General features: G+C 41.3%; 1 protein-coding gene across 1 annotated transcript in view; it reads right to left on the bottom strand.

Annotated features, from left to right (window-relative positions):
* The window catches only part of GALNTL6 (polypeptide N-acetylgalactosaminyltransferase like 6), a 435,385-nt gene extending 421,517 nt beyond the window's left edge, over positions 1-13,868 (bottom strand). Inside the window, exon 1 of the mRNA XM_066548280.1 lies at positions 13,565-13,868. Coding sequence (XP_066404377.1) covers positions 13,565-13,702 — 138 coding nt within the window. The 5' untranslated portion in view covers positions 13,703-13,868. The remainder of the gene's footprint in view (positions 1-13,564) is intronic.
* Between the last annotated feature and the right edge of the window lie 2,849 nt (positions 13,869-16,717).

Below are 16,717 nucleotides of genomic sequence, written 5' to 3'. Positions count from 1 at the left end.
TGGAGAAGCATATCATCTGTTTATTTTAAGCCAATTTCTAAAAGTTTGGTACAGGTGCAATTTCAGGCCATGATTGGAACCAGTTTTTAGCTCCTCTTCCAGAAGACCTATTTAACAAAAAAAACAACAGCCACAGCCTAAAGTTACTTGTAAAACTTCATGGGCCAGTCAACCTTCCCAGGCACTGCCAAACCTGTGAAGTCCAGTATCACTGAAGACTGGTTGACACCAGTGTTATATACATGAGATTGTGTTACTAAAATTTTGTTATATAGAGCTGATTTTTGTTCGTTTTTTTAAATTTGCAGCATAAGCTTCCCATCATCTTGGAATCAAGCAGAGCAACCACAGTGCAGTTTTGAACAGAAAAGTAGATTAGATTAAAACATATTTGGGATGAGAAAAAACACATCCCCACATTTTGAAAAATATATAATAAGCCCTCATTCCAACTCAATTATAAAGCAGAGCACAGCAAGTAACACTTTACACTTTCAAAAAGGAAAAGAAACATTGCAATAACTGAGGATGTGAATTTTACAAGAACAATTTAAATGCACTGCATTTACAAATGACGTTTTGGGAGACAACCAGTATCAGAAGGGGTGATGGCAGTGATGCCTAACATGCCAGAAGCAGCACCCACACCTCACTATCCCCTCCCTTTATATCAAAAACATCTCGGTGCCCTGTATTCTCAGAGCACTCGCACAAAAACGTGACCCCGTGTACAACCAAGGAATAGAAGCTAGAATCTCCTCTCAAGAAGGAGAGTTAGGTTGCTCCTTGCAAATGCAAAGCATGCTTTATTCACATGTTTCCAACTCATTGTAACATTAAAAGCCCACAGGTCATGTTTGTACAATGCAGTTAACATAAAACTAAGAGCTTACTGCAATCAAAATAAAATATTCCTCGCTGGCATTACTTCAATAATTGACCTAGCCTAGGGTTGTTTTAAAACAGTTTAAATGCATCATTAATCCAGGGTATTCCAAAGCAGCTTTACTAATATGCTGTAATAAATTAAAAGAGAGAAGCAAAGTTGCAGTCAGTATGCATTTAAAAAACTCATAATATAGTATCAAAAGATGCCAGACATGCAGATTCGAACATGAAAGAGAAGGCATAAGAAGCACAACAACACAACTTGGAAATTCAAGAAGAATATTTGACGAGTTGTATTTTCCTTATTATTTTCCTTGGTGTATATTTTTTTATTACTTACATATTTCCTTCCTGTCACTTCCATTCTAACATTCTGGCGGCTTCTCCATTTTTATTTAAAGATAGTAGCTGGTCTCTCGAACAACCAGATCAGTAAATTGAAGATCAATCTGTGATATGAAGAAGGTTACTAAATGGAAGAGAAGGTCAGTTGTTTGATTTTTGGTCACACATACCAGGAAACTAGGAGATTAGCAAAGTGTGTTATAAGGACGGCAGCCTTGGGCAAGTTATTTTTGAACAATCTTGTCTATGGTTTCCTAAACAAACATACACATAAAAAATCTGTATGTGAGTCCACTGTCTAAAGAGTAGACATGACTAACAGGAAAGACTGGAAACAATCAAGGGCATAAATGAAATGAGCCAACATCATTATTTACTACAGATTTCAAGTCTTCTCAAGTAGAGGAGGAAAAAACATTCAGTAGATTGTTGGAAGTTATGGCTGTTCAAACACTGAACAAAGTCAGCCCACATGCAATCTGTTTTTAAAGAGGGATGAGAGACAAAAACAAAAACCTCCAAATTTATTAAAAAAACCCCAACTTAAAAATGCCAAAGACACTGTAGATTTGTGCCCAATTTACCCTCATTAACATATGCTTCTCCATGTATTCACATAGTGTTTTTCACAAAATTGTTCCATTCCTCTCAAGACTGTTGGCAGCATGTTACACTAAGAAAAATATATACCCTCTCCCGGCAGGAAGCAAAGATGGTCTCTTCACCTTCTGCCCATAAACAAACATACACAAGTGCACATATACATACATATACATGTAAGTAAAAGGAAAAATTCAAAACCCACACTAACAACTATCTCTGAGGAATCTATTCCACTAACAATTTCTTTAAAATGCATTGAAGAAGAGTTTCAAGTCTCGCTGAATTTTAGTTTTAAACTTAATTCAGAAAGATTTTACTCTTATAGATCACAGAACAAACATTTCTACAACACAAAGAAGTGGCAAGTTTTTCTAAAATCTATGTCTTTGAAGAGGTTATGAAGTGCACAGTCCTGGCCTTGTTCTCTGCCATGTTCTAACTCTACCCAACAGCCAAGCCCCACACAGCCACTCACTCCCCCACCAGCAGGATCAGGTAGAGACTTGGAAGGATAAAAAATAGAGAACTCATGGGTTGAGATAAAGACAGTTCATAGAGAACAAAAAAGTCATGAACACAAGCAAAGCAAAACAAGGAATTAATTCACTGCTTCCCATGGGCAGGCAGGTGCTCAGCCATCTCCAGGAGAGGAGGGCCCTATCACATTTAATGGTTACCTGGAAAGACAAACACCATTACTTCAAATGTTGCTCCTCTTTTTCTTTCTTCCCTCCACTTTATATACTGAGCACGATGCCAGATGGTCTGGAATATTCCTGGGTCACCCATCCTGGCTGTGTCTCCTCTCAAGCTCCCATGAACCTCCATCTTCCTCCCCACCACGGCACTATGAAAAGCAGAAAAGGCCTTGGCTCTGTGCAACCTCTGCTCAGCAACAACTAAAACATCTCTATATTATCAACCCTGTGTTCAGCACAAAACCAAAACACAGCCCCATACCAGAAATTATGAAGAAAATTACTCTAAATTGCCTCATCTGAAACCAGCAGAATGTCCTGTGCTCATTTGTCATTCACATCCATTCCAGATGCAGAAGCAGGTTGCTGCTTAGCATGATGCCATCTCCATTTCCTTGTTCCCAATATAAAATGCATTTTTTCTTCATTGCTTCTGAAGGAGACATCTGTTGTGAGTCTTCAGCATCTGAAGAAAAATGTCTCTCACATGTTCATACTGAAGTTGCTTCAAAGGAAACACCTTTCTCTTCAGCGACTGCACAATTGTGGGGTCTGCACATGCACTACAGCACTTAGAAACCACCTCAGTTTTACAACAACTAAAATGAAACAGAAAGTCTCTCATTAATAACAACATTTTGTCAAATGGTTCCTCTCAACACTTTGTGTGAAAAGGGTTTAAACATCTCAGCATCTTTACTGCTCTTGGTGCACACTCTCTTGAGGGAGGAAGAAGACAGGGAAGATGGGGGAAGATGACAGAAGGTAATGGACCTTATTTCTAGTCAAATTTATTTCCCATCCCTCTGCAGCTTTCCTGCTTTTCCTGATGGAATTCTGCAAGTTTCCTGTCCTCCTCTGAAGCCCCTTCTGATCACACGGCACGTCTGTCTACATTGCTAAAAATGGCAGATTTCAAAATCCATTCGTATAAGCAGTTGGTGGAGGTGAACACAACTTCACTTTCATGTTAGCAAAGCATAGGCTTATATATCTGTTCTAGCTGCACTTACATTGTTCTTGTATTTCTGAAATGGATTACTTTAGGGAAGACAGAGATATAAAATCACACTTCTCTCAACATAGTTCAAACAATATCACTCAAAATAAAATATGACCTCCATGGAGGAGCATCTCCGTGCGCTTAGAGAAGTTTCCACTGCTTCACCATTACTGGAAATTATGCCAAGGATGCCGGAAAAGATTTAATCTGATGTGAAACACAGGTCACATATACTGCAGAAATATTTCACTGTGAACTTTTGTATGTAACTTTTATCCCTGCTAATTTTTGAAGCCATCACAAGTATTTTTTATTCTCATCTGTGTTGTGTCTTTAATGATTCTGTAACTTTAGAGGAGAATTTGTTGCTCAATGTCATAAAAGTTCTGAATTTACATTTTTATACTGGTGTCATAATTGTAAAATTTGATCAGCAATTTGAATGTCACTTTAGTTTATATTGAGCAATTTTGCAAAAACAGCATCCATTCAAGTCTGTCATTCATTTTGTACCCATAACAAATGCAACTCAAAATGTAGTCATTTATCAGAGTCTGAGAAAAATATAAATATACTGCTTGTTGAATGGCATTAATGTGTCTTTTAAGTGCATTCTCCATGCTAATGTGAAACTACTGCTCTACAGAAAAAGCAATCTAAAAAATTTACACAACTCAGTCCAATACAGTAATTCACCCAGGAACTAAGTGGGATATCAAAAACATTAAATAATCTGAAATGTGGAGGGCTTCCCCCCAAGAAAAAGCAAATAAAAAAGAGAAAAAGCAGAAAGAGATGGAAGTGTGCTGCTATGTTGAAAATAAGAGCTGAAAAATCACATTAGGCATTGTGCTCTCTTATTAAAAAAGTCAACTACTGCATTAAACGATGTATGAATTCTGTTCAAGACAGATGATTCAGAACTGGAGAACCACTGAAGGATGGGGCATCAGCACTAGATTTGGTGCAATTTATAGTCCCTCCTCAAGTTATCTAGTAATTATGTCTGGCTAACTACTGCTGCATCTGTGCAGGCTGTGCCAGGGACAAGCGAAGTTTTGCCAGGGGTGAATGAAGTTAATCTGCACAGAGGGTATTTCAGTTGCCTGTATCTGCTGGAGCTATCTCCTGTGGGGGCGAACATCACAAACATCTCCAGGCCATGTGCACTGTTTGATCTTGCTCCCTTGGACACAATCAAAAAGTTTCAGCAAAGTTACACAAACTTCACCCAAAAGTTACATTACAACTGCAAATTTTAGCCCAGGGACTGGATGACAAAACAGAAAGACAAACTGCCTGTGACATAAAATTGTTTTATCTAATGCAAAATTGGGAGATTTCAATAACAGTGAGGTAAAAACATATGGGATAAAATACTTAATCTCACAGTAGAGAAGCCATTAACACTGCAGGGCCTGTATTTCCCAGGCATTGGCTCTGAACAGAGACATAAGGAGTCCTTCCTTCCTCTTTGCCATCTTCATCTATAAATGGAACTTGTCATAGACTGCTATGAAATGTTCTTACCTGTCCTAAATATTTGCCTGCCTTCTCCTAGTATTTAAGTAATAGAAAACTATTTACAGAGAGCAAAAATAAGTAAACAGGCTAAAATTTTCTAAATAAACACATCTGTTATTCTAAATACAAGTATGAAAAATTGTGCTTCTTTAGGCAAATGAGCTCCTTAAGTTAGTCTGATAAATCTACACTTACACACTTCAGTGAGCAATCCATTTTCTAAAGCACCTTGTACTAATACTGGTGTCCTGACAAAATTTTAGTTTAGATAATTACACTGCCTAGCCAAATCTCTTTGCAGTATCGCATGCTGTCATAAACCACTGTGTAGCAGAGAAGAAAACTGTTCAATTGCCTCTGCTTCTTAGGCACAGAATCAATGGTTTATCACTGATCAATTAAACATTTAAGTCATACAGGCCAGATTTTCTAGTCTACTATATCCAGTTTGCACTGTAAATTTCACATTACAAAGAAACAAACAAAAAAACCAACAACTGTCAACTCACAGGAAACTGCACTGGATGTGCTATCTCAGTTGAAACAAACACGACAAGTTTCATGGCACTGTGCATTCATGGCACTGCCAGAGGCACCAATCTCCAAATTTCTTGTTGCTACAGTTCTCATAGGGGTGACTGTTCACATGTCTCTGAAGACAACACAAAAATATTCTTCAGCTTCTTCAGAGAAAAGTCTGGCAGTTAGGCTTATACTGTTCTGAGGTGGTTTCAGATGATCCAATGAAGCATCTGTCAAATACCATTGTGTACTGTCATCAGGGATTTGGCTGAAAATTTCTGGCATGGGAAGGTAACCAACAGCTGGAGGTGCTGGTGTGGAAATGGATGCTGTAGTTATCTGTTAAATCCACATGTGACAAGAAAGCCTCATATTTCAGCTAGTGATTGCTTCCTAAGGGCAGAGGTGTTCAATAAACAGGATTCGACCAGAGAAGGATATAATAGGAAATTCCTTCAATAGTATCTCCCAAGAGATCTTAAAATGACAGCATAAGGAAACGCTGTCCCTGTGAAATATGACCTTGAACAGAAACTTGACAGCTCTGGCCCTGTGGAGTACAAGCATCCAGAAGAGAGTGGGATATTGTGGCCTAGATATTTCTATGTTAGCTGGACATACACTTCATCATTTTTGTTCCTGCAATTCTCTTTGTTATTAGTTTGGTGACTAAATAGCTGACTTGGATCACTGGCTGTTTGCAAAGACTTGGAGCCATGTCACAGAAAAATGTGTGAAAATCATGGAAATGAAGGTAAAGAATTTGAAAAATAAGCATGAAATCCTGCAAAATCCCTGCCAAAGAGTTTCTTCCTCTTCTTTACCTCTTGAGCAAACAATCACAAGCAGGTCTCTCCCATGGTGTTTCTTAAAAAGAAGAAGGAAAGGGTTTCTCTGTTGACGACATGTCTTGAATAAGACTACCCAGACAAGAATATCACAGTGAAACCCTTCCAAATGTGACAATTGTCAAAATCAGATTGAAATCAACGAACCATTACAGAGCTTGACCTCAAAAACACGTTTACATTACATGCTGATTGCAAATGGCATAAAATTAATTTTCCTCACAGCCGCTGGTCGGGGGCTGTATTTTGGATTTGTGCTGGAAACAGTGCTGATACCACAGGGATGTTTTTGTTGGTGCTGAGGAGGGCTTACACAGCATCGGTGTTTTTCTGCTTCTTAAACTGCCCTGACAGTGAGGAGGCTGGTGCTGAACAGGAAGCTGGGAGAAGATACAACTGAAAACAACTAAGCAATGGGATATGCTATACCATATGGCATCAGAGTCACAACAAAACTGAAGGAAGAGGTGACAACAGGAGTCAGTATGGCATTTGTCTTGTCAAGTAAATGTTATGCACAATGGAGCCCAACTTTCCTGGAGAAGGCTGAACACCTGCCTGCCCAGGGGAAATGGTGAATTGATTCTGTGTTTTTTGCTTGCATGTGGGGCTTTTGCTTTACCTATTAAACTGTCTTTACCTCAACCCACGAGTTTTCTCACTTTTACCCTTTGGATACTCTCCTCCATCCCACTGAGATGGGAGTGGGAGCACAGTGGTGTGGTGCTTACTTGCCTGCCAAAGTTAAAACATGACACACTGGAATTCTCAGAACGAAGGTTCAGAGGTTGCCATCTCCTAATGAAGCCTTTTCACATTAAAAAAACCCAAAACATTAAAAGAATGGGACTGCTTTCAGTCAGCACAATTTGGTCTTTTGACCATGAGGAACATTTACAATACAGGCAGAACTTTTAGTTTGGGATTCCTGAGTTGCATTGCATTTAACTTGTTGATCTTTGAATTAATTTTTTCCAGACTAATTTAAAGTAGCAGAGATGTCTGCTCCTGGCCCAAATCCATCAAAGCAGTCAGTACACACACAGTTTTGCTGCAGTCAATTGCTATAAATGTGTGCATCAGCATATTGATAAACAAAGACCATAAGTTACCTGTCTGAGCATTAAAAACAAGAGAAAAGCTGAATTGTTCTTTCTTCTATGTGTGAACAGACACCTGCCTACACACACAGCACACACAGTGCAGTCTGGCTCCTGACCAGGACCCACCTATAGTTTCACTGCAATCCTTCACAGCCAGACACAAGAGAAATTGCCTACACAGGGAGATGAGGAAGTTTAAGAAAGAACTGAGCACCTCATCCCAGAGGGAGGACAAAACATAGCTTGGGTATCCCCCCTCATAATTGAGCAATTTTGTACCCCATTGCTTCAATACAGCCATGGAATCCCCTTTGTCACAGCAGCCTTTCTACAAGTCCAAGAGTCGGCATGCACTGAGGTTTCTTGATCTTATGTTTTGATTTGGATTAAGCCAAAATTACTATGCACAATAAATTAGCTAAAATGCATTAAAAATGCTGAGTTAAATAGAAAGAAAATTAAATATCCAAACCAGTCTATTTTATCCTGTAAGATACACTCTATTTAGTAACACTCCTGAAAATTGATAGGTATTAAATTAACCACAGGAGGGCTCCCTCTGGTATACTGAATACAACAGAAGCATACTGTTTTAAGACACAATACTATTTTTGGCAGTAAAGTAACAAAGGTTTTAGAACTCAAATTATATTTTCCTCAATAGGCTCCAATATATACAAGGGAATGAAATTATACATGAACAATTTAGGTAAAAGAACTGAATTACATAAGTGTTAATTGTGTGACTTAAAACACCTAAAAGGCACACTCAGGTTGCCAATGCTCTGCAGTTTAAGGCACTAAACTCTGTTTTGTCACACCAGGTACAAGGACTCTTGGAGCTGGCACAGCAGCACAGCAATCAGCGGAGCAATTAACAGGACCATTAATAAATTTAAAAAAAAAAAAAAAAAGAGTATTGAAGACAACAGGTCCAGCTACTGCTCTGAGGAGAGAAACAATGGCTAGCTTGGAACAGCACATGAACAGAAACTGACCAGAGAAACTGAGGCTTCATATTATCAGTATTTTTTAAGGTCTGACAGGTGTTCTCCAAAAATAGTAGAAATAAACATCAGCAGCAGTCAAGCAGCTTCTTTTGTAGACTTGAGCCTGTTTGTCACTCTATACTTTATTTACTCCTCTGCTAAAGAGAAACAAAACTCTCCTGTCTCATAAGTTTGTGGTGAAAGCAAAGGTAAATAATTGAGACAGTGGAACTAAATACAGAAGTAACTGACAGTGTCCTAAGAGTGTAATAATAGAAAATAGGTAAATATTTATGTCCTTACCAAACCATATTTTGTACAAGATTTTGCAGCTGTTGAGATCAACCAGAAAAGCAAGGGAAAAAAATTTGTGGGGGTTGGGGGGAGAAAGAAACTTGTGCTGTCAAGATGCTGCTTTTATGCACCAGAAACAGAATTCACCAATCCAAGCTTTGTACTTTGCTGGCATCAATAGTGAGTTGACAGGGTTAACTGTCCTGGAAAATTTATGATTATCAAAACCTGTGTGCTAAACAGTAGGAAACACTGCATTCTGGGGTAAATTTAAATTTTCACTTCTTTCACAGACTTCAGAAACTAATGACTGTTTGCAAGACAGAATTCAGGCCGAGTTGCTTTTTGGATTCAGAAGACGAAGTCACTACTTTCATAACCACCAGGCTTAATAAGTCAATTTTGTGCCTGTTTGCCAACTACAATAGAGGCCTAGGATTTGTAAGGACTAAGTTCTCCTTATCCTAAGGAGTTCATTTAAATCCATACCTCGCTATCCCATGAGTAAAGTATAATATTGGGGCTAACCAGCACAGGCTCCACAGGACAATGGAAAGAGAGCTCCATGACTATCCCATGGAATAACGTTCCCCCCCTCATAGCACAGCTTTTGCCCTTTGTTCTGGACACCATGCTTGCACGAAAATAAAAAAAATACCAGAGCATATGTGAAACAAAGCCAGAAATCTACCTTCTTTCCTTACTTTACACATCATAAAGCATTTCAGTAAGAGACCTGTAAGTACTACAGAGCATCTGTGACTAAGAGATGCTGCTGTTCAATTCAATTATAAGCGAGGAGATTTGACACCAGGAAGCAGGGATGTGACAAATGAAAAAAATTAGAAAATGAAGTTGAAATGTACTAGGGGTTACTTCACCAGACTGCCCTCCTTTCAGTCATCACCCACACTGGCCTCCCATGCAGAGGGGACAGAAAGAAACACGTGTCACAATACCTACATAACAGACACTGGAAAACTGCTGCAAGAAATTTGGTACTTTTACACAAAGTTATGCTTCATATACTGACAATGTATGAACAGACAAGGTTAAAACCTTACTGTAGCCAAACAAAGTAGCACTAGCTTTAGATGGGATGAGATAACAGGATTACATCCTACCGGTTGCATTTAAATTGCTGCTTTTCCTCCATAGAAAACAAAACTGAAGTTACAAGTTTTACCAGTATAACTTGGTATCCATACACCTGGTCTTGGAATTTTATTGAAAGATCAGACAAGATACTTACATCACATACATAATATCCCAATGACAAAACAAAAACAAACTCCCTCCCTCGAAAGTTAAACTAACTGCAAAAACTGTAATCAAACCTCAAGGACACCATAATGTTTTAAGGAATTTTTAAGACTTCTTTTTAAAAAAGGCAATAGAAATACCCTATTCTATTTCCCTTATTCCCACAGTATAGCAAGGAAGGCAGTCTTAGAAAGATTAAACTAGAAATAAACTATATTTTTTTCCCTTGAGTCTACCATTTATGTCAATCTGTATTTTATGGAAATCTTGTTGCACCACATAACTCAGAACCTTTAAATGTACATTTATCCTTGAAGCTCCACTTTAAATAATATGATAAACCAGAAGTAAATAACAATAACCAAAATACAAAAATCAAGCCTGTCAAGTTCTCAAGTGAAAACATGATAGCTTTAAAAAGTTTCATAGAAACAAAGGTTTATAGAGATTCATTATGTTTATAGAATTAATGTAAAGCTCAATTTTGTAATGATCAAAATCATTAATGTTGTCTGAAATCACAGCTGTATCATCTTCTCATTTTTCAATTTTTCCTAAGGAAGAGCTCCTCTACACAGAAACAGAATTTGCAGAACAACAAAAAAAATCTTATGTAACTTATTGCAGCACTATTTTCACAAAAAAAGTCAAATTAGTTTGCTGGAATTCTTAGTTTAGAATTTCTAGAGAGCTGTAAAGAACGCAAGTTCCTCTTCTAGGCTTGGGAAATGACACAGTCCCCAGGGGACACTGTTCTACCATTGATAGAAACAGACTATTTTTGCCTTGTGGACTGCTTTTGAACAGCTTCTCTGCTTACTGCTGTCAGGATATCAATACCTGCTCCATCAGACTTCCATCCCTCCTTCACTCTGGTGCTATGGCAAGCAGCTGAGGTGGTGGGAGAGGCTGACAGAGCCCTCATTCACAGGGAAGGCTGGGGATGTTTGTTTCAGCAATGAATGGGAAACCTTAATTTATAAGTAGTCAAAACATCATTTTACCATGCTGTCTCCTCAAAACCACCTGATGATCTCTAACATGAATTGTTCTTAAAACAAGATAGCACATTTATAAACACTACTGTCACGGTCAGAATACCAACTAGACACTCAATTTACGAAGGCAAAACCAGTTCAGCCTGTAACTAAATTATTGAAGTCACAGACAGCTCTGCATCTCTCCCATGGTCAGGACACACCACAACAGTCCAACTGCACATCACTAGCATGATGTGCTGACTCTACACGTGTACCTTTGTAACCTAACACGATCTTAGAATATATAAGAAAAGTCTGCGGCAGTTTCAGTAGGACTGACCTCTAAACTTGTGTTAAGTCACACAAAGTCTCAAGAAATTGAATACCTCAAGGGCAAAGAATAACTGTGCTGAGTGTTTAAATTCTTGCACCTGCTACTAACCTAATAGGGAAAAAGGAGTTACATTTCTACTAGGATACTATTTCTAATGCTGTCTTTCCTAGTATGAAAGAAACTACTCTCATTTTTAGGGGTAGTTGCAAAGATGTCTTAAAATTTTCTTTATATTTCAGGGAGTTGAACTCAAACTTGTATTTCAATACCTGTTCCTTGTAAGTATTTTGGGTTATAATGTACACATCAAAAGACATAAGTAACCTAATTGCATTACTTGTCTGTACTTCAACCTTCCATCCTCACTGGGTAATGACATTGCCAACATGATTTCAATACTTAGCATAATAACAGAATTACATTAGAGTCAGCTGTAAGGTTCAAAGTTTCACTGCTCATTTTTATTGTTTTTCCATTAAACAGTCCCATTACTGTTCAATTAGTATTCAGACTGGGAGAAAAGGGAAGGGGGGAAAAAAGGGGGGGGAGAAAAAAGGAAGGTAGCAAAAAGACCTTTGCAGAAAACTTAGAATGAAAAATTTTTTGGGGGTCTCATTAGAAAGTCCTTTACATATGCTTAGCATCCATGTCTTACACCACTTTATCCAGTACCTTTTTTTTTAAATAAATCCTCCCTTTCAGTGTTATCAAATCATGTTCTACTTGGAGAGCACTCTTGAACGTTAGAAATTTCTTCAAGGCATGTGTGTCCTAAAGAGCCATGCAGCACACATGGAAATCATTACTTGCATTGAATACCTTAGCTTTCCTAAGTCACAAAGTAAATTAGAAGCTGCAAAGACTGCAGTGTGCACCTTGTAAACTAATGACAGACACTTATGATCATGCATAATTTTCTTTCAGCAGAAATTACTTCCAACTAAATTTTAGCACCTGACACCTATTGCATTTTAAAACCCATGGAAACATAAAGCAAGCTTTGAATTAAGAAGCTATCCTTAACTTCCTCCTCTAGTAATATTCAGCATATTTCATTAAGCAAAGTTACGACACTTTGGAGGACTAACTTCTGTAAGGGATACCCTTATTAACAAAGAATCAAATATGTTATTGCTCAGTTGAAGCCACTGACCGTACATGGGTGATGACCCTTGAAATGAAGGCCACTAATACACTAAAATGATATATGATGCCATCTAATACACTCTAATGTGAAGGCTATGTAAGTGGTAAACAAGCTAAAACATTATACAATCCCGTAATTTCTTACCAATGATCTATGAAACATTCATGTTATATTTAAATTACACTGACAATTACAGTGTAATTGTACTGTTGAACAGAACAAACATAAGCTTTGGTAAAGGCAGGGTTATAAAGAAGTGCATTACAACAACTCCTTAAAACTAAACTTCACTTAATGCAGGTCATACTGGGATTTATGAGCCATACATAAACCCATCAAGCTGAAGAATAACTCGAGCAAAAAACAGCTTATGTCAACTGCTCTTATTAATAACAGTGATTGAGAAAACTGTAAACTGAAAATATTTGGAAGTTCTTTGTGACATCATTCTGACAAGCAGTTAAACACAGCGTTGCAGCATCAGGTCACAATAGTAATATTCAGAAGAGAAAAAAAAATCCGCCAGTCACTTCTGTCGAATTTACAACAGAAGAGGAAACAAAAAATCTCGGTGGTAAGACATCTACATGGATCTCATCAATTTCAGTGGACCTATAGCCACACACCAGTTCAAGAAGTATTGCAGAGAGGCAGGCAAACAAAAAGTTGCACTAAAACCTCCACTTCTTGTAATGAAAATTAGAGCCCAGCATCACACTCAGCTCACCAACGCACAAAATCCCACGTCCTCCTAATTTCAGAGGCAGCCTCCGTGCCGGCTCACCCCTCGCCCTCGCCGGGGAAGCCCAGCCGGCACACTCAGCTGCTCTCACAACTTTCTCTCCGGCGCGGCAGTCGGACAGGCACACGTGCTGCTGCTGCCGCCGCTCCGCGCCCCCGGCCGCGGCCGGGCCCCCGCAGCCCCGCAGGGGCGAGACTGGGGCCGTGCCCCGAGGGGCGGCTGCCGCCCTGCCCTACCCTGCCCCGCCGCGGGGCTGCGCTCCCGGGCGGCGCCGCACCTACCTGCGGCTCGCCGGCTTCGGGCGGCTTCACCAGGTGCTTCTCCTTGTACAGAGACCAGAGGCCGATGTCAGGCAGGAAAATCAGAGCCGCGGTAAAGAGCAGCGTCATTTGCAGAAACCTCTTCTGTTTCCTCTTCATGGCCAAAGCCGGGCTGCTCTGCTGGCGGCGGCGGTGTCAGCTCCCCCAGCACCGCGGGGCCAGGCTCTTCCCTGCCCGCAGTCTCTCGGAGGGGCCCGGCGCCGCGCAGAAACTTCGCCCGCCTCACGCCTGCCCACCCGGAGCCCGGGCGGGGCCGCCCCCCGCAGCGGCGGCGGCGGGGCCGAACCTGGCGGCCGCTCCCCCCGCCCCGGCGCGGCGCTGCGCGGCGGCGGAGCCGCTCTCGGGGGAGCGCATGGATCCACCTGCGAACAGAGCGGCAAACAACCCGCCACGCAGCGGGACAGGGGCAATAAATAAATAAATATACATATATATATTAAAAAAAAAAAAAGAAAAAACAAGGGACGGAAAAGCCTCACAACCCGAGTCCAGTAAACAGCGTGGGACCGAGAGCTCCCCCTCCTCCCGGCCGCGCAGAGCCCCCGCCGCTGGCCGCGCCCGCCCGCCTCACGTCCCCCTGCCTGCCCCAGCCTGGGCGGGGGGGGCGCGGCATCATGAGCTCATCACGCGCAATTTGTTAAGCAAGACTTCAAAAAAAAAAAAACAAAAACAAAAAAAGCCACAACCCAAAAAACAGGAGAAGAGGGCTGGTGCCGGCACAGCGCGCCCCTCCGCGCCGGGGGGCGGGCAGGGAGGGGCGGCCCGCGCCCCCCCCACCACGTGCGCGGGCCGGGATGGGCACGGGCGGTGCCGGGCCCGCCCCACCGCGCCCCCTCATGCCGGCCGGCCCGTGTGCGCCTTCCGCCGGCTCCGCGCCCTTCTCCCGGCGGGCGACGCGGGGAGCGACAGCCCGGTGCGGGGCCCGCGGGCCGGAGCCGGGCGATGCTGCTGCTGCTGCTCGTTCTGCTGCCGCCGCCGCGCATCGGGGACGGGGCTGGCAATTCCCGTTCCGGTCCGTCCTCCTCGGCGCTACGTGAATTGCGGGGGGAACCGCGCGGAGAGCCCGCGGGCGGCTCCCTGCCGGGGTGCTGGGGCGCTCACCTGCCCGGGTCTCCCCGGACTCCCCCCGCAGCGCCGCCTTTCCGGAGCCCGCCCGGCCGCAACCTGAGGGGCTCCAGCCTTCCCCGAACCGCGGGGGCTGAGGTCATCCCCCACTTGGGTAGCAGCACCGAGGGAAGGAGATGTTCAAAGCGATGTCGATTTGTACCCAGCGTGTTGCAGTCGGACCCGTTTGGGCTTCTGGTCTGAGCTCAGCTTTTCTCTACGTAGTGTAATTACCTTGTCTTCCCAAACTAACTCCTCTCAGCAAAACAGGAGAACGCTCGGGTTAAGCTTACTAGGACCTACTGCCCTTTCAGCTTTGTCACATCAAACAGTGGGAAAATTTGTATCAGACTCATAATGCAAACATGTCCAGAACCAATATTGAAAAATAAAGCTACATCTAACTTCCTTTCTTTCTGCCCTGCATATAGAAAGCTGTCAGCTACAGTCCCTGTTCCTATTGGGGGCTAAAATATTTCTGAATGTCTAGGTCTTAATCCTGCAGTAAGATTTTCCTTTCTGTAGCCACGGTACATAGCTGCAAATGGTGAGAAGTAGTCCTGTCCTTTTCCATGGATGGGATCAGTCTTGTCCATCCACAGAACCATCTTGTTCGGGAAGCATTTCCTACATATGCATAAAATAGTGAAAGAGGCAGTAGAAAGGTTATTTTTAGGAGAGTAGCTGGAGATAAGGGAAAGCTTGAAGGCAGAACAGGAAAACTCTGAATGATGAAGGTGGAATGGGAGGAAACAGCATAATGCTCTTTACGTAAGAAAAAGCAGGATTGGAAGGAACCTTGCAAGGTCAGCTGCTCTGTGGCTCTGCCCCAAGGCACAATCAACTACATGTATGTGTCATTCTTGACAAGTGTTTGTCTAACCCATCCTGAAGTCCTCCAGCGATAGCACCACTCCAGCCTCCTCAGGCAACCTGTTTTGGCTTGCCATTGCAAACTATTCCTTAATGCACAACCTGAACCTCCCTTGCAGTGATTTCAGAGTATTACATGGCCACCAAAGGGAGAGCAAGCAGAGTATTCTCCTCAGTCTTTACACAGGTAAAGCCCACTTCCAGAAACTGTTCTTTAGGCACTCCAGGACATCTCAAGAGCTGAAAGCTCCTGCTTTCATCAGGGCTATCTTCAGCTGATTTGTATCTTATTTGAAGTCCAAAGTTGGAGCTAATAAGTTACTTGGGATCTTGTAATTGTTTATAAGAAAAGATGGATAATGATGCAGGTGTCACAGTGTGTATTCTTTTTCCATGCTTCCATATGGAATGCAAGCTTTGGTTGTAACAGCAGTATCACTTAGTGAAAAATTTTAAGCTCTGGTCAGTTTTGTTTCCCTCAAGATCACCTAATCCATTGTTCATATTTCTGTGGTTGAATATTTCTTCATTTTCTCCTGTCTCTATTGAATATAACTTTTTTCCAAAATATTTATCCAGTTTGTCAAAACCACTTTGAATTTAAGCCTATCTTTCACTATCATATACAAATGTAATAAATTTGTTCAATTCTGCAATCCAGACTGTTAGCAAAACCTTTAGTTCCTCACAGAACTCTGTGAAATGTGTGTTCCTACATTTAAGAGAATGCCATTGATACTTTACTCTCTCTGTAGTTTCCAGGCAATTTGAAATACCTAAGTAAATTAGTCTTGCTTTGAAGATTGTCATGTGCAGGGCTTGTTAAAGGATGTACATCACTGGTACCTTTTCACCCCTGCCAGGCTATAAGGATGTCACAAAAGATCACCAAAAAGGCCATGCAAACATTTGCACTTTTTTATTGTTGCAACTAACCAAGAAGTTATTCAGTTCAACTGAGTTTTAAAAATTTGGTTTTATATTCAAGAGATTAATCCATCCAAAGATTAAAGTACTCAGAAAACCAAAGGGCATTGATCTTGTCAGAAATTCCCTTATTTTTGTAGTTCATCATCCAGAGTTAGGAAATTTACCAAGCATATTGGAAATTTTGATTCAGCTGCCTTTTTGTGTGAA

The sequence above is a fragment of the Molothrus aeneus genome, chromosome 4 (assembly GCF_037042795.1).
Source record: "Molothrus aeneus isolate 106 chromosome 4, BPBGC_Maene_1.0, whole genome shotgun sequence".
NCBI classification, from domain to species: Eukaryota; Metazoa; Chordata; class Aves; order Passeriformes; family Icteridae; genus Molothrus; species Molothrus aeneus.
The sequence above is the reverse complement of the archived record's forward strand: the minus strand, read 5'-3'. Positions and strand labels throughout refer to the sequence as shown.